This window comes from Sorex araneus, chromosome 3, assembly GCF_027595985.1.
Source record: "Sorex araneus isolate mSorAra2 chromosome 3, mSorAra2.pri, whole genome shotgun sequence".
Lineage (NCBI taxonomy): Eukaryota > Metazoa > Chordata > Mammalia > Eulipotyphla > Soricidae > Sorex > Sorex araneus.
This window is the reverse complement of record NC_073304.1, coordinates 65,063,928-65,083,010: the sequence shown is the minus strand read 5'-3', so window position 1 is coordinate 65,083,010 and position 19,083 is coordinate 65,063,928. Positions and strand designations below refer to the sequence as shown.

The window sequence follows — 19,083 nt, the reverse complement described above, 5'->3', positions numbered from 1 at the left end:
CTACGTCTCGTCTTTCTTGGGGTGGGCACACACATCCAAACAACAAACACCACGAGTAGTAAGTCGTTGGCTAAACTGCCTGCTCTAAATCAAATTTCACCTCAGAATTGAGACATTGGTCAAATGAATTCATTCAGGAATGAACCTGTCTCAAATTTGTGAAATCTGCGTATGTTTTGTCGGTGGGGAGAGTGTTATTTGGCCATTCCTGGCAATACTCAGGGGCTGTTCTTGGCTCTGTGCTCAGGAATAACCCCTGGCAGTGCTTGGGGGGACCATAGATGGTGCCAGGGACTCTGGGCTGGCTCCATGGGAGGCAAGAGCCGTTACCCTGTATTATTTTTCAGTGCACTTTACAGTGGTTTCTGCTTGCTAAGAAAAAAAAAAAGAAGAAAAGAAAAGAAAAGAAAACAAACAAAACACTTAGATTTCTTGTTAAAGTATCTAGCCTCTTCACAGAGCCCCTTTCAAGATTTACAGAATGTGGCAAACATGGAAGGACCAAGAGCATAGAAGAGTTTTGACCTTGGTGCCAAGACAGGGTCTGGAAAGAAAAATTGCCTCTTTGCCAGGAACTGCTCATATGTCCCTTGGAGCACTGTTTCTCAGGGACAGAGTCGTGCTGTCAGAAAAACAGGCTTTGCAATGAGCTGGGGGTTCAAACCCAGCTCTTTCACCTTCTCTGATACTCAGTTTTCTCTTTGTAACATGACTCAGCACCGCTTCTCTGAGTTCTAGTGACAGTCTTTCCTCTTTTCCAGAGGAATAAGTTTCAGTCCCAATTTGGTCTAAAAATTAGCCAGTTCTATAAAAAGTCATCCCCAGGTGTTCCACGCCACAGAGCCTGCCAGCTGGGGTGTGGTCTCCTCTCTGTCATTGCTTTCCACCCCCATAGACAGCACTGAAAAGGCCCCTTTTATCCAGGGTGCCCCCAGGCCTTGCCAAAGGGCAATTGTCATCCTGTGTCCCCATCCTCTGAGTTTCTACTTAACTAAAACAGGGCTTGCTTGGATAGGAGGAAAACAGGTATAAAAATGAAGGAAATGATGCATATATATATATATATTTTAATTTTTTTTAACTTTTTATTAAATCACCATGTGGAAAGTTACAAAGTTCTCAGGTTTATGTCTCCGTTATACAATATTCAAACACCCATCCCTTCACCAGTGCCCATAGTCCACCAAAAACCCCAGTATACCCCCCGCCCCCACCCCCTACCCCCTACTGTATAACTAATGAATTTCACTTCATTTGCTCTTTACCTTGATTACATTCCATATTTCAACACAAAACTTACTATAGTTGTTGGAGTTTCCACCCAAGAGAGACAGACCTACTACCAAGGAAGCATTTGATAATTAGTTTTCCATTGCTGGGAATGAAGAGATATGGAGTCCCACTGCTACAAGTACATAACTATTCTTCTTTTTTTTTTCTTTTTCCTTTTCCCTTTTTTTTTTTCACCCTCATCCCCCATCCCAGGCCTCATAGTATGGTGTATGCCACGCCGCAACGGCCGGCGTGGGGCTTTTGCTTAGTTCACAGTCCAGAGAGGTGGATGCTACATTAATAACCTTCAATATTTCAACAAAAACTTACTGTTATTACTTGGAGTTTCCCCCCCCCCCAGTCAGACCTGTTCAAAAGGAACCGTTTCACATAGCTGACAATTATAGATGTCAAGTATCTAGCGGTTTTGGATTTCTGTATAAAGTCCAGGGAAAATTCTACCAGAAATTTCATATCCCAGTTTGCAGTCCCAGTGCATTGTTATTAGAAGCTGCGCTGGATGCCCGAAAGTGTTAGGTCTCTGGAAATAAAGTCTTTAGGCGCAGAGAGTCCGTTTCCCTCTCAGCAGCTCCAAATTTATCTGGGCCGAGGGCGTGCCGGTTACACCCCCTTCCCATGAGTCCCTGGGAGCCCCAAGTGTAGAAATCGAATACCTCTGGGTTAGGATTCTCAAAGATGGCGCCTGCCAGATGCATATATATTTTAATAGTGTGGCCACATCTAGTTGTGCTGGAGGCTTCCTCGGGCCAGTGCTCAGAGGACTATGCAGTGTTTTCTCATGGAAAGCCTGTTCTCCATCTCCATCTTCTCCGCCCAGCTCTGCATCATCTTAACCGGTGTGAGAGTGTAGCTATTTACAATATTGGACTGTACGTTTTCCCAGGCAAATATAGCCTTCAAATATATGTAACCTACCCGAGGGCTCCAGCAGATGTTTTTTTTTTTTTCCACAAATTTGCACTTGCACATTTGCATGAGCTTTCATTCCCTTTCTCAGTCTTCAAGAAGATTGATGCTCTAGAAAGTTTAAAAGTAAAATTTTCTAAAAACTCTTCAGCAAGGAACTTTCAAAATGCAAATAACTTGAGAGTGGGATGTGTTGCTTTCCTCCTAAGCTTGAGGACCAGGATTTCTTTTTTTTTTTTCCTGAAGGCTGAATTCTAGTTTACTCCAAACAAACATTTTCAACCGTGCCTGGATCAGATGGCAGAGAGGTCGCTGTGAAGTTGAGGTCTGGGAAGACTGAGCCTGTGGGCAGGTCAGCATGTTCCTGGAGTGTCTGGCAGGGAGGCCCAGCAAGGCAATGGAAGAATGAACAAGCAGACCAGGGTAGGAGGAAAACAGGTGGAGAAAGTGACTTGACAGAGAACACAGACACAATGGCAATGGACAGTGGAAGCTAAACTTAAACTTCCCAGGATTTGTAATTCTACCTGCTGCAAAGGGTGGAATGTACATTCCTGTGCCTTTTATTGCCGGTGTTGGAAAGTATGGGGCGTTGGAAAGCATCTGAGTCTTATAGGCCTCTTTGAGGTTCATTGGAGTTTATTTGATCTTCTAGAAGCATATACAAGGTACAGTGCTCACTACTTGGAACACTAGTGACAGTCCCCATATAAGGGTCTGGGAGAGGTGGAAATAGGCACTAAAAATTTCAAGAGTTGGATGGACTCTAGTTTCTCTCTCTTTTTATTTTCCAATTATGGGCCAGACCTCGAGGTACTCAGGGCTTACTCCTGGATCTATACTTAGGGATCACTCCTTGCAGGCTGGGGGACCATATGGGGTTCCAGGCATCAAACCAAGGTTGCAGCCACATGCAAGGAAAAGGTCTTCCTTCTGACTATCATTGCAACCCCAGTAGCTTCATTTCATTTGCTTTCATGATTTCCGTTTGTATTCTTGTATGCTATTGACCACACATAGTGGTAATGGGGAGGTGGGAAGCTAAGAGCTCCCTAAAAGGGAGCAGTGCTTAACTTTAATTACAAGTTACAAACACAGGAATGTCTTGTGTTTCTGTTGTGATTGATTAAACATTTTCAGTACTGGCAAGAAGAGAAAATCCATAGCAACTAAAAACTGGTGGAGATGGGATATAATTCAGAGGACACCTGGCCAGAAGCCTGGGACCAATTCCGTTTAATCTCTATTGACAATCTTGGTTTTGCAATTTGTCTGGCCCCCTGGAGAGATCATCCAGAAAGTCTCACCAGGATCTATGGGCTTGACCTAATATGCATCTAATGGGCTATAGCTAACTGCAGTCAGAAGCTTTATTAGGAAATCAGATACAAGTTTTAACTCTGTCTTAGATTTCACCTTTTGTGATGAGATACTCATGCAATCTCTCTCTCTTTCTCTCTCTCTCTCTCTCTCTCTCTCTCTCTCTCTCTCTCTCTCCTTCCCTCTTTCTCTCACACACACTCACATTGTATCATTTACTTGGGTTTGTTTTAAAGATGACAATAAATGGTCTATAACTGGTAAAATTTCAAAAATATTTTAGTATTTGTATTCTTGGATTTAATAATCTGCTTACAAAATAATTTAATTCATGAATTAACTTTTGTCCCCAAAAGTTAATTTGGAGTACGTGTGTGTTTTGTACATACACACAGAGATACACACAGATATAGCAGCTTGAGTACAAAGTTAATATAAATACTATTTAATAATATAAATAATGTTCATCTCACAATTTTCACTCAGACTGTTTTTCTGATCAGGGTATATAGATGCTACATCTATAAATCCCTTTGGTCAGTGAAAGTTCTCTTAGTTGTCTGTTTTTTTGAAAAATTCACTTAGGAGATATCAAGAACTAGGACTTGAATTCAAACAAGCCATGCCCTCATTTCTGGTCACGCTAATTTTTAGTCATGCATTTCTTTAAGTATCTGTGGTTAGCATCAAATCAGAGTGAACATCTGGAACAGTCCTAGTCCTGCCCACAGTCCAGTCAGCCCAGGGGGTCGGTCAGCTCTTTGCAGTTGTGCAGGGCATGTCCAAGTTACAGGACGCTCACATGATGCTTCTCTCCTTTCAGTGCCTGCTCCAGCCCTAACACCACACTTCTTAATGGTTTTACCAAAACTGCCCAAATAGGGTACATTTAATAAGCCACTGAAGAAGATCCCTGGTGTGGTGGCCAGGTGTGATTACACTTTTGACACTTGGCGCTGTCTCCTATGGGGAAAGCTTTGGGTAACGTTTAGGAATGAGTGTGGGAAAGTGTCTGAGTCACGGCTCTATTGGGTGACAGACAGTTCACAAAACTCCCCCTCCCCAAACTTGTTGGCCATGTCTCTTCTGCTCCTTTTGGCAGATGGGAAAATATATCTGAGTTTATCTTCCTTTCTCTTTACCACTCTCCTTGTTCCCATTTCCTTATAAAATTTTGTTCATAACCCAACCAAGTACTTGATTGAAAGGATTATGACTCTTAAAGTTATTACCTAGTAGAAACTTTAAATGAATTTACATATGTTTCACCCCATCCTCATGAGACATTCATTGGAGCATTAAAAATATTTATCAAAATTAATCAAAATGCAGTGCTGACGAACGAGTAAGTTTCACATGGGAACTGGCTTCCGCTGTCTTGAGGAATACGTCTGGATGCTTGCCATTACTCCTTTAGGCCACCAGGTGGTGCTGCTTACCTGGTGATGGAATGCAGGTCCCCCCTCCCCCTTCCTGCTTCCTTCACAGATTCATATAAATGGACTTTCATTGCTTTCAGATATTTTCCATTTCTACAGATGTGTTCTTTTAGGTGGTCGAAAATTTTTTATAACCACTAATGAAAAATTAAAAAAATATCCTAAATTGTGTTTCTGAGTCAAGAACGTGTATCTTTGTGGTAGAGACACGCCAGAGTCAGGTATTTGCTTCTGATCCTTGGTCCCATCTGACCCTTCCTTGCTTCTCTGAACCCTGGCTCAGCCACAGACGTGTTGTTTGTCAGAACTCATCTAAGTTCCTTTAAACACACTGCCAATTTATAACTGGGTTTCTAGTTCAGTTACAGCGACTCAGATGCATAGGGTTCTGCTTTTGAGTAAAGAACATTGACTCCCTGAAATGCGCTATGCCCTGGAGCCAGCCAGTTGCTAACACTGACATGATGGTAGCGAAGGATCTCTTCCCAGACCCCAGAAGTACTTTGATGATTTGGTATTACCTTTACAATGATAATGCTTTGCCATCCTGTCTGGATTCCTCAGAAAAGTTTTCTTAGGAAAAAAAAAACAACTGGAGGACACCATTCCTTTCCATTCTGATAGAGTACAGATTCTGGGAATTCTGTGCTATAGTTTGGAACAAGGGTGGGAGTTCGGTAATATTATTTATATCATGGGTGAGACTTAGTATTCTTTCGACTGACTTTCAGAAAGAACCAACTAACACGCTTTTCTTGTTCTTTTCTCCCCCTCTTTCCTGTCACCAGGGATTTGTAAACAAGTTGGATGAATTTATCCAATGGTTAAACAAAGCCATGGAAACGACTGAGAACTGGACTCCCCCCAAAGCAGAGACGGATAGCCTTAAACTCTACCTGGAGACTCACTTGGTAGGCAAGACTCTGTTTTTGCTATTAAGAATGGAAGGATTCCAATGTTCTGCTCGGTTGTTTATGGAGAATACAATTTTCTTGATCAGAAAATGCTATGTGATAATGAAACATTGTTTTAATTTATTGTGGCGGGATTGCACCAGGGCTGTGATACCGAGGGCCATCAGGGTCATACCCTGGCACAGGGATTAAACCCAGAAACTCAAAAGTGTTGTCCTTATCACATGAGCTACATCCTAGGCCCTGGGATGGATTTAATAAAGCAGATGCAGAAGCTAATATCTCACATATATTAAAGGTAATGCTGTGAAATATGAATCTTCCATATTTTCAAGCTGTTTTTTTTCTTTCAAATTTTTCCCTCTTTTCCCTCAAAGTCATATTTTAAGAATATCTTAGGAAATTCTGCAGTGCCCTTGCTCTTTAAAGTAACCCTGAAAGCTTCTCTCCTCAAAGAATAAATAAGTAAAAGAGATCATTTTGATGACCATTCTCTGCTTTCTAGAATTCTTGTAAAATTAATGAACTTCTCATTATCAAGAGGGTCTACTTTATCTGTTTTACACTGGGTTATTTTAATAAAATATTTAAAATGACGAGCTCTATCATTTTTGCTGTGGGTTTTTCAGCACATAATTAATACAACTGTCATTACACTCGTCCCAGAGCACAGGGAGAACCATGGAGGGACATAGAAAACACCGGATGAATATGCTTCTGAACATGCGAGAAGCAAGAATTATAACTGGGGACATTTGATGAACCTCATGGGGCTTTTCCTAAATGCTTCAAATGGCCGATATCAATTATGAAGGGGTGGAGACCAAGTAGCAGAGTGTGATAAAGCATGAAGGAAAAGCACGTTGTCATAGGAAAGGAAAAAGTCAGGCTTTAAGGATCTCATCTTTATTCCTTTCACTGATAGCATAAAATTGACAAAGGCAATGAACATGAATCCTTGAGCACCCAACTGTGGGGTTGGTTTTCTGCCCCTTTTACACATCCAGAATTTGGATTGAAAACATGGTGTGGGAGCCCTACTTGTGAGTGAGTTTACAGGGTGTTCAGAACTGTTTCCTGTGATGGAGAGTTAAGAGAAGGTAAAGAAGGATGGAAGGAGGGAAGGATAGACAGAGGAAAGGAGGGAGGGAAGGACAGATGGAGGGAAGGAAGGAGGGAAGTAGAGAAGGAAGGAAGGAAGGAAGGAAGGAAGGAAGGAAGGAAGGAAGGAAGGAAGGAAGGAAGGAAGGAAGGAAGGAAGAGAGGGAGGGAGGGAGGGAGGGAGGGAGGGAGGGAGGGAAGGAGAGAAGGAAGGAGGGAGGGAGGAAGGGAGAGGTTTTAATACACTGTAAGAAAAAACAGCCTAAAAATCTTTTTGCTGCCTGTAAATAGAATTTTGTATGATAAAGAATGATAAAATTGTGGTGAAGGATGAGTATATATTTCCCTTTTAGAGAGACCTGGGTTGATGGAGTGTAAAAGTGCCAGTGACCTAACCACCTTTCTTGTACATGGATTTTAAATACTGCCCTCAGTACTCGATTCCCTGTTGAGTAGAACCTTGATTATTTTTTTTAAGAGGGCATTTCATAATAGCAAGATAACGATATTCAGTGCTTTATAATGTAAATTGTATTAATTAGAATGTCAACTTTTCACTGGCATTGTTCTGACAGAAATTCTAATCTGTGTTTAAACAGGAGTATATGAACTTTATTTCACATTAAGTGTGCTGTCTTAATTTCTCTTGATTTAATATTTTATGGAAAACACACATTTAGTTTTTGAGGTCTCAGAGGGCATGAGGACATAAAAGGCACTGTTATCTATTTATTGAAAACCAGGCTGTGAACCAAGATCTCTCTTCTCTTTGGAAGCTGAGTGATACAGGCCTTTTGTACCAGTATCACTTCTGTCTTCGAACCCACTTGTTAGGTTGCTTACTTGACACTCCTAGATTAGTTTCTGTTCTAGCCTAGTGTGTTCTAGAGCTATGCAATGCTAGAACTTTCTGTTTTTTGGTCCACTGCCTAGTTCAGGAGCAGCAGACCACATGGATCTAAGGAGCACTTGAAATGTGTCTAAAGCAATTGAGAAAATGAATTTTAAATTATAATTATGATTTTTATATTATCGTTATAGCGCAGCGGGTAGGGCGGTTGCCTTGCACATGTTCGACCCGGGTTCAATTCCTCCATCCCTCTTGGAGAGCCCAGCAAGTTCCTGAGAGTATCTCGCCGCACGGCAGAGCCTGGAAAGCTCCCCGTGGCATATTTGATATGCCCAAAACAGTAATAAGTCTCACAATAGAGACGTTACTGGTGCACGCTTGAGCAAGTTGATGAACAACTGGCGACAGTGCTACAGTGCTACATTATAATTACATTTAAATTTCATTTGCCAATGTGGTTTGTGATAATTATCTTCTAGTCTTATAAATGGCAGAACTTTTTATTTTAGAAGGTGTCTCTACCTGCTTTATTGTAACATTCTCATCAAAGTGCAGAAATCACTTCCCCTTTGCTGTGGATTCCTAATCCACAACTAAGAATCCTTCTTAAAATATGTAGCTCCTTGCTTCTGCAAAATGTTTAACACTTCCTTGAATTAGTTTTCCCAATAACTGTATCTTATTATTATTATATATTTTTATTAGTCACCATACAAGCTCCCCGTGGTGTATTCATATGCCAGAACCAGTAACAATGATGGGTCTCATTCCCCTGACCCTGAAAGAGCCTCCAATGTGGCACCATTGGGAAGGACGAATAAAGAGAGGCTTCTAAAATCTCGGGTAGGACGAATGGAGACATTTCTGAGACCGCTCGAGAAAATTGACAATCAACGGGACAATGATGATGATGATGACCATATGAATAATAATATTATTAATGTTTCAGTAATAAAATGTTTCTACACCACACTCTTGGGGTATCAGCATCCCCTTACCACTGTTGGTAGGTCCTCTCTTAGCCCTGTATCCCACACTTAGTAACTTCATTTCTATAGGCAGACTCTCAGAATCTGTTATCACTGACATGATTTATTCCCATACTTTGTTTCTCTACATGACTGAGACCATTAGACATTTGTCCTTCTCCCTGACTCATGTTGCTCAGCACAATACACTCCAGATCCATCCAAGTTGTAGAAAATGGCAAGATTTCATCTTTTCTCAAAGCTGAGCCATACTCCATGGGTTTATATATGTATACATATGTATGTGTGTGTATATATATATGTATATATGTATCTAGCTCTGGTAAACATATGTGGAGTACATATATATGTATACAAATACTTTATGTATGCATATTGAATACAATAATTCTTAAATACAATAATTTCTTTATTCATTCATTTGTTGTCAGACACATGGATTATTTCCAGATCTTAACTATTTTGGGTAGTGCTGTAGAGAGCACAAAGGTGCAATTTATTTATTTATTTACTTATTTAGTGAATCACCATGAGGTACAATTACAGACTTACAAACTTTTGTGTTTACGTTTCTGTCGTACAATGATTGAGTACCCATCCCTCCACCAGGGCCCATTCTCCACCTCCAATTTCCCAGTATCCCTCCCACCATCCCCACCCCATTCTCCCACAACCTCCCACCTCTGTGGCAGGTGCATTTCCTTGGACTCTCTCTCCTTTTGGGTGTGGTGGTATGCAGTACAGGTATTAAATGCCATTTTTTAGATCAATATTTTTGTCCTCTTGGAGTGGATGCCAAGAAGTGGAATCTCTGGGTCACATGGCAGCTCTAGTCTTAATTGTCTGAGGAGTCTCCGTACTGTTTCCCATAGAGACTGAACAGATGACAGTTCCCCCAAGAGTAGATGAGGGTTCTTTTCATATCTGATTGCTCTGTTTGGAATAGAGATCGCATAGAAGTATTTTTACCTCTGCTTTGTGAATAGTGAGGATCTGTGATATCCAGACTCATAAAAATTGCATGTTGTTACACTCTCAAATTTTACTTCTGAAATTATGATTGCTATTATTTAAGGATTACTAAGGTCTAGCATGCTGGACCACTGTTGAGTGATACTTAGGGCCAATTATGGAATCACTGCTTCACTGCATACTGTCCCTGTGATCTAGTTACTGACTGTTATTTAGGCATCCTTCAAATAAACTCTGAGTCACTTTGTCGGCATAAGCATCTTTACTGTCTCTCCTGATCAGTGCTGTTATTTGTACATTTCTATTTTATGTCCTTTACTGTGGTGTTGAAGGAGTATTAAGTCATTCTTAAAAGAAAGCAAAGGTTATTCTACTTACTCATAAATAAAGTAAACCTCTAAGTCAAAGGATTTATGGTCTTTAAAGCTTTCTGTGCAAATAATTACTGCTGATTAATGTGTAGGTAAATGGCATTTACAAAATTACTCAGTATATACAGATAGCTACACAAGTTTCTTTATTTTAACTCTATAGGTCCTATAATTTTACATTAAGTCATCAGTGGGACTAGCCCAAATCATCTCCATGGGTGTCTCCATGGGTTTAATAATGTGTTAGGATAGTTGGAACCCTGCAACATTTATTACAAAGAAAATATTAAAAAAAAATAGCAAAGTTATACATCTATATTTTGGTACTTAATTCAATTATTTTCCATGATGGTAACCAAGGGTTTTTACCAACACAAATCAATTAATGCTTTACAATACCTTTCCGAAAAATATGAAGGAGATTTATTTTAACTGTAAGAAATACTGTGAAATTGCAATGATACATCAATGATTTTCCATGATAATTAATCATCTTCTTGCAACCTGGCTGCTCCTTTCAAAAATACAATTCCTCTCTTTCTAGAAAATGACATTTTACTGAAAATGTCATTCTATAAAGGTATTTGGTGACTATTGAACATATTGAACATTCCTCTTCAAAACTGTTTTAAAATAGCACTGTATGCATGTATAGCTAGATAGGTAGATAGATACATGAATAGAAAGATATCTATATATATTTTGGACAGACTCGCTTTTTACTGAGCTCTATTTTTTACACCTCCAAGGTATAATTAACACATAATACATAATATATTACACATATTTAAGGTATACAATTTTATAAACTTTGACAAATGTTTACACTTCATGTAACCATCACCATATTCAGGATCATGAACATACTCATCACACCCCCAAATACTGTAATACTTTTCTTTTTGCCCTGCTGCATCTCTACACAATCACTGATCTGCTTTTTCTTTTCTTTTCTTTTCTTTTTTTTTTCTGGGTCACACCCGGTGATGCACGGGGATTACTCCTGGCTCTGCACTCAGGAATTACCCCTGGAGGTGCTCAGGGAACCATATGGGATACTGGGAATTGAACCCGGGTCAGCCGCTGTGCTATCGCTCCAGCCCTGCTTTTTCACTTTCAAAAGGAATCAAAGCAGTGTATTTTTCAGAGAGATCAGATTACTGTCATTCAGTATACTTAGTTTATGTCAATGTGTCTTTTATTCCTTTTCCTTGCTTAGTAATATTTCATTGCATAGCTAAGTCATTATTTGTTTATCAAATAACCTATTGATGGAATTTAGGTTGTTTCTTTCATTATCATTTTGTTGACAAAAGAATAAAATGTCACCAAAAACTATATATGAGTTGCAGCATCATGTATAGTTTTTGGTAAAGAAGTTGTATATATGTTTTTCTATTCACTGTATCACTGTTGTCCTGTTGCTCATCAATTTGCTCGAGCGGGTGCCAGTAACGTCTCTATTCGTCCCTGTTGCATTCAGGATCAGGGGGATGAATTTCATTATTGTTACTGTTTTTGGCATATCGAATATGCCACAGGTAGTTTGCCAGGCTCTGCCATGCAAGATTCTGCATTGCTCATTCCGGGAACTTTGTTTTATAGTCTCTGGATCTTGGCCGTTAATGAGATTACATGGTGCCAGGGTTCAGTTTGTGGTGTGACTGCCAAGCTACTGAAAAATGGGGGACCTGGGCAGAGGAGGCCCAGTCCCCATCTGAGCAGGCTTGGAGATCTCAGCCCTGGGTCCCGCATACCTGAGTTCCTCTGTCGGTTCCTTCATGTATGAGGCTTATCTGAGTGTGTGGTGAGTAGCCTTGAGCATGGCTCTGGCTGGGTTCTGGAGGTTTTTGGATGTTGAGGTTCTGCTTGGGGTGGGGAGGGAAACTCAACCTGCCCTCCACCCCTGCTCCGAGGGGGTCCCTGTGAAGACAGCCTGGCACAGGGGCAGAAGATTTTTTTCCTATTAGGAGAACTTATAGTATCCACAAGAGTTCTTTAGACTAAAGCAGTAGAACATGCCAGTAACAATCCCCTCCAAATATTTCATTTCATATCCATTTGCTCCTGAAAAGATACCTTTGATCTTTCAAGTAGTTCTTAATGCATGCCCGGCTCACCAAATGGCATCATTTTATATGCAATCAACTAAGTAAATCAAATCAGAAATTCTTTTATCTGTAGTCAGGAAAACAAACCAGAAGTTCTTTTATCTGTAGCCAATCAGAGTGTTCAATAGGAGGAAACAAAGTCAAACTGACACTAGAGAGCTGTAAAGAATTAGGAAAAAAGAACCAAAGCATAAATTTGGTTCTTTAACTTTGGTGAAAAGTTTTTATACATAGTACTTGACTTACCATGTTGGACAAGCACTAACAATCACATCAAGCCTTGGTAAAAAAGCATTCTTAATACTATTTGATAAAGAATTCTATTATCAATAGAATTATATAAAGATTCTATTCCACCCGTGGGGATGGATTGAGTTCATATATATTAAGCACCTGTGAATGCCAGATAGATCTCAGGCACTTTGAATGAGAGCAAGTTTGACCTCTCTCTCTCCCAGTGGCTTACAATCTAAAAGAAGTAGATCATGGATTGCATTTAATTGTCTACAGACTAATCAATGACAAAAGTAACAATTTAATCAATAAAATTCTTACAGAATTTTACTTTCATTTAATTTTAATTTAATTTTAATTTTATATTGTAGAATATACAAAGTACTGTTTGGAACACAGAGAAAAGTTTTATTTATTATTTTTCCAAAAAGGGAAGGTTAAAAAAATGGGACTGGAGTGATAGTAAAGTGAGTAGGGAGCTTGCCTTCCGTACGGCTAACCTGGATAGGATTGCCAGCATCCCACATGGTCCCTTGAGCCCCACCAGGAGTAATCCCTGAGTGTAGAGCCAGGAGCACAGATGGGTTTGGTCCAAAAAGCAAAATAAATAGGTAAATAAAGAAGTGACGTGTTTAGAACTTATGGGGCATTTATGATTTATTGGCTTGCATAGAGAAGAGCCAGGCAGACATTTACGGTCAAGTCAGGTAGGTTTGCTTAGCCATCTGGTATGGCCCAGGTAGGTTTGCCTGATGGAAATGGAGATGTTTTATTTTGTTTTGAAACTGAAGAATATTTATTTTTGAATTGATTTTTATTTTAAAACTCGAGAGTGACCTGAATTATAGATTCCACATAGGATCAGCTTGGCATTGATTAACTGGATGAGTATCCTGGCTTATATGAGAGAATAATTATGGGCCGAACAGAAAATGGCTTTAAGTATAGAAAGGTGGGTGTTTCCTTTTTTTCTTTATTTTTTGGAGGGATGGGAGTGGAGATAAATCCAGGGCCTCATACAGGCATAGATGCACTCTATCGCTGAACTACATCCTTGGCACTATTACCAGTTTCTCTCTAGTGTTTATATATGTATGAGTATACACACATATATAATAACAAATTCTAAAGGCAAATAAAGGGAATAAAAAATTAGAAAGTCAAATGTGAACCTACCAGTCAGACCCTTCCTGTTACTACATTTCCCGGAAATACTCTTTCTTATCTTTTTATATTCTTTTGGCTATTTTAGATGTTTGAAAAAAAAAACGTATGTCTATGCTTAATTTTGTTCTCTCATTATTAGCAATGATTAAAAATCAGTAAGTATAGAACTACATGATACCTTTGAATTGTGGCGTGGTGTTCATGCACAGTGAAAACTTTGTAATTTATCTGGCTCCTCCTTCATTGATAGAATTGGAGGTTGTCTGTAAGTCTTTTCTTTTTCCATTGCAAACTACCTCATTGAAAATCCTTGGATATTCATCATCTTGCATAGCATAAGTACATCCGTAGGAAAAAATACCTTATATGTCAAATTTCTGGGTCAAAGATTATACACATTTAAAATTGTTATGCATGCTAAATTGCTCTTGATAGTGATTGTTCTCATTTTAACTCTGCAGTGCATGAGAATGTCTGTTTTGGTGCATCCTTGCTAACAGAGTATGTTATCATATTGGCTTATCTTTGTCCCTTTGATAATTAAAAATGACATCATCTTACTCACTGTAGTTTAGTTTGTATTAAGAAATTTTTATTTTAATGAGGTTCTGTATTTCCATAGTTTTAGGTGTCATTTGTATATATTTTTAAAAGAACTGTCTTCTCCATTAGCCCATTTTCATGTTGCTTTGTTGGTTTCTTTTGCATCAGGATTTATAGGGAGCATGCTATATATCAAGGAAATGCATTCATTTTTGTGGATATAAAATATTTTTTAAATAAACTATTTTAGGGGTTATATTCCAAAAGAACATTAGGAACAAAATTAGTTGGAGAAATCCAGGATTAGGCAGACATGAAGATAGGATGATAAGCATGAAACAGTTTTCTATTATCAGCCTAACCATGTTCAAATTACAATACTATATTTTTAAAAAAGTCTATTCTAGATGGTTTGCTTACTTAAAAGTAGACAGAGAAAAACGCAAGAACCTGGAGTATGTTGCGAAGTAGATTGAATGTTGTTTGAGCAATGAGAGGAATGGAGAGCTCAAGGGGTCCCAGGGTTATGTGAGACATAGATGAGAGTGAAGAAAGAGATTAGGAAAGAGATGCAGATTGGTGAAACAGGTGAGGGCCAGAACAGTAGTACAGTGATTAAAGCTCCTACCACTGTACTATTGAAGGATTTGAATACCTTTTTATTAATGTGTCAGGTATTTATAAAATCAGATTGTTCAAACTAATATGTCTGTCTAATAAGATTTCTATATATCCTTTTTTGATGCATTTACCATCTACATCTAGATTTTCATGTTATTTTATTATGTAACTTTCATTTGTATCAGAAAAATGATATGATATCTACAGAATTTTTAGCTATACAGTAGAACTTCCCCAAGTACATTCAGATGCTTTTCTTTAGCTTGCCCTCCAGTTTCCACCTCTATCTTTTTTGTGTTACTTGAAATGAAGAGATAATGTTATAGGAAAAAACCCAATCAGGGCTAAAGCTGTTAAGTTATTTCTAGGTGCCCAGACTCTTAGTTTCACCAAATGGAAGAATTCAAGAGCAATTTAAAGGAATAAAGTATAGAAAGTGTGTATTAGGGAAAAATTGTATATTCAAGGCATAACTTCAAAAGAATAGAATTGTTAATAAGTAAGACAGTTTACTAAAAGTAAGAGTCCATACTCAAATAGTCAGAGCATGGACATGCTTGAGGGAGTAACAGCATTTCTACAGAAATGTCTAGGCTTTATGCATTTATATGGGGTCAGTTAATTAGGGGACAGGTATTTGTGGGATTTCGAAAAAGAGGGAGAGTTTTAGAGAAGTAATTTCCTGGAGTCAAGCTGCTACCCAGAGTCTAACTATATTAATCATTTTCTGGGGTTCCCATGAAAGTTGTAAACTGTTATGGCACAAATGGGTATGATTTTTATCATGATTTTTATCATGTTAATGTACTATAATATGTGTATGAAGCTGGAAGTCATCCGCTGGTCACTTGGTCCTTTAACTTGAATTTACTTGGCTCCAATGGTTCTTAGGCTCCAATTGGTCTCAGCTTTATTGTTCTTATCTTTTGAGGTGCCCAGTGTTGGTAACACATTAACTCCTTTGGCAAAGCTCTGAAGCTTCCGGACATTGTGTGTGAGCTTGAAAGAAAAACCTGATCAAAGATGGAATAGAGTAGTGATGTTGACAGGTTAAACGACAGGGTACAATAGTACTTATACTAGTTTTTGTATAAGTACATAGATGTTTGATTAAGGAAATAACAGAATTTTATAGTTGTTGAGCTTGGCAATGTCTGCACTAGAGAGTATTTTTCCTTGAGAAGCAATTTTTTTTTCTGATTCCTTCCCTTTCTGATACACAGCAATATCAGTTGTCTGCCACATTTATGCTCACTGTTCGCCTGTCTCAATAATGGATTTTTCTTTTCCCCATTTCCTGGTGCCACCTATTTCTTCCTACTTTTCTCTGTGGAGATGATAGGCAGCCCTGGTACAAGCAAGTTGTGCCCCACAAGACCAGCAGCTGCCATATAACTGTACTGATCAGCTGACGGGAGGCAATCACTTTGTCAGATTTCAAAAGTCTGAATTTCGCTGTCACCTCCCTCAGTCTTACTGAGCAGGACTGGTACCCTTGAAGGAGCTCTGGGTTTCATTTGTCGGTCCTCCATCATTCTCTTCAGCATAAGATGTGTAACTATGAGCTTGGAAGGCAATGGCAATGCTTCTCAATTTGAAATGCATAGCTCCTGAGTTACTCTGTTGGTGGCACAAGAATATAAATGTCAGTCAGCAGATAATACTGTACGGTCATTTGGAGGGTGATGTGAGTGGACAGAAGGCTTATTTTGGACATGTGAAAACCTGGGACCAATGCCTTGTCTCATATAACTTTATTTATGTGAATCTAAGAGACAAATAATGCTTTCTTCCTTGTTTCATTAAAGAGATCCCTGAAATGTTCAAAGTATCACTACCTGGGAAATATACTAGTTCGCCTGACTTTAGGAATTCTTGGATCAAAGAACTTACTATTTCTCATCATTTTGAAAATGATGGTGTTTAGACACTTCCTGAGTTTATTGCTTTATTTTCAGGTATAGTGTGCTTTAGATTAGAGTAGCCGGAAAACCTGAATTTATTCAGTAATTCCTGGTTAGGGTAGCACTGTGATAAGTGCTAATGAGAAAGTTTACAAGACTTGCCCTGCAAAGAGGGGATTCATTGGCACAGTGAGGCCACATGCATAGACGATTGATTCACAAGAGGAGGGTGCTGAGGGATGGTAGTCAGTGCATACCATCTCTATCCATTTCTTGAGCCTTGTGCAGGTGTGATTCACCCACTGTGTTGTGTGGGTCTTGAAACAATTTGCTCAGCATAAATGATACTAAGGTATAAGTTCTGGATCTGAAGCAGATTTTAACAGTAGCCAGGAAAAAAAGTGCTTGTTATTTCTATTAAGGTTTTTGTGGGCATCTAACCAAAACATTGCATACGAGGATGCTTTCTTCATTTGGGGGAAATGATGTCCTTTGTTCTTGGAGATCTGAGAATACGTGGTATAAGAAGCTCAAGTTTCCCTAAAGTAGTGGCAGTTCTCAGCACCAACCTTCCCTCGAGGTTCTGCCATCACCTGCCTCAGGGATGTATGTGTTTTTGTTTTCTCCCTTGCCACCCAATCTTGCATACATATATAATAGGAATTAGAAGTAACTTCTGAATGAATGAGCATGTGTAAAAGCAGTGTAACCATCACTACAGGCAGTACATTTTAACTAATGTTGTAAATCATCAAAGAAGAACTGAGAATGTTTGCAAGTTAAATTATTTCCTCTAGTATTTCCAAACAAAAGTAAGTTTGGTTGCAATGTTTCTGTATTTCATCTAGTACATTTGTGATAAGAAAAATACCTGTAAAGGGGAAAAAGAGTAATGTTTACTAGATGCTGTTTATCCCAGTTGGCAGCAAACACAAGGAAAGTAAGAATGTTAACTCAGATATTAGAAAGGTTAAAAAAAATTACAGGTTAACGTTACTATTTTGGAACAAAAAGGCTGCCTAAGAGGATGGTGATGACTTGACATTACAAATTTTATTAAATTTACTTTTGAAGCAGTTTGTTTCCCCATTTCAAAATGCATGAAACATGTGGGAGTTGGAATAGCTCTGCCCCAGGCTGCCAAACAAATTTTTAATGGAACGGAAGTCCTTCAGGGATTGTCCTAAATCCACATAATATTCTTAAGTCCTGGCGGTTGCATTGGGACCTGTGTATTAGCAGATGCACGTGTGAATAATACACTTCTATCCATCCATCACATTGGTGACTTCCGGCTGGAGGGGCTGCTACACATCAATTATTCCACTGCAGGGTGCAGGGAGGTATTTGGGCAAACATTGACCTTCTTTTCAATCAGGGCCTCAGAGCAGTGTGCTCTGAAAGGGAAGTGGTCCCTTTGGACAAAACCTCTGTTTGAGAATCTCTTTAGCCTAATGTGGCCATGCTGGGAAGTTCAGTGTGATTACCTGTGCCAGGTGTGGAGGCAGCATCAAAAAAGTAAATAAAGAAAATGAAAATTGGGTTTCTAAGAGACATTATCATCATTCACTCCCTCTCCACAGATCTAATTCTTGCATCAGGTATAGTGATCTGTCAGAACTGAATGTCAACCTTACTCAAACGCATTTACAACCCGCAGGAAAGGATATTTGTTTGAAAGACATGTGGCTTGTTGGAAGAGCTTACTTCCCTTTCAGAGGGTTGGGCATATTTAAATTATCTGAAGTTTCAGGAAGAAAAAGTCTCTTCAGGAAAAATCAAGATCTTTGTTTTTATATCTTAATGTCTTCTTCACTGTATCACTGTCACTGTCATCCCATTGCTCATCGATTTGCTTGAGCGGGCACCAGTAATATCTCCATTGTGAGACTTGTTACTGTTTTTGGCATATCGAATATGCCATGGGTAGCTTGCCAGGCTCTGCCATGCAGGCGGGATACTCTTGGTAGCTTGCCAGGCTCTTCGAGAGTGGCAGAGGAATCGAACCTGGATTGGCTGCGTGCAAGGCAAACGCCCTACCCGCTGTGCTATCACTCTAGCTCAATGTCTTCTTAAAAGAAAAAATTATTTTGTAACGCTTATCTTTTGATCATACAATTAGAATTTCCTTCTCTGAGATACATAGTGCTTTTATATTTTTTTAAAGCTTCTGATGTTATACCTGAAAGTATGTTGTGATTGTCATAACTGATAAATCAGTGAAAAATGTGGCCACTTCATTTTGTTGGGGAGATGTACAATTGTGGTGGTGGCTGACCATTTATTTAATTAGGTGGTAAGTACCATATGATGAAAGGGTAAAGTTAAATTGATGATTTAGGCTATCT

At 39.1% G+C, this 19,083-nt stretch overlaps 1 protein-coding gene and 1 pseudogene across 3 annotated transcripts in view; one reads left to right on the top strand and one right to left on the bottom strand.

The window, feature by feature from the left end:
• The window catches only part of LOC129403315 (uncharacterized), a 637,601-nt pseudogene that overhangs the window by 292,221 nt on the left and 326,297 nt on the right, over positions 1–19,083 (bottom strand).
• The window catches only part of AKAP6 (A-kinase anchoring protein 6), a 520,466-nt gene that overhangs the window by 254,700 nt on the left and 246,683 nt on the right, over positions 1–19,083 (top strand). For all 3 annotated transcript variants that reach the window (XM_055130131.1, XM_055130130.1, XM_004612112.2), the window contains one exon: positions 5,747–5,869. In XM_055130131.1, the coding sequence (XP_054986106.1) occupies positions 5,747–5,869 (123 nt within the window). The remainder of the gene's footprint in view (positions 1–5,746; positions 5,870–19,083) is intronic.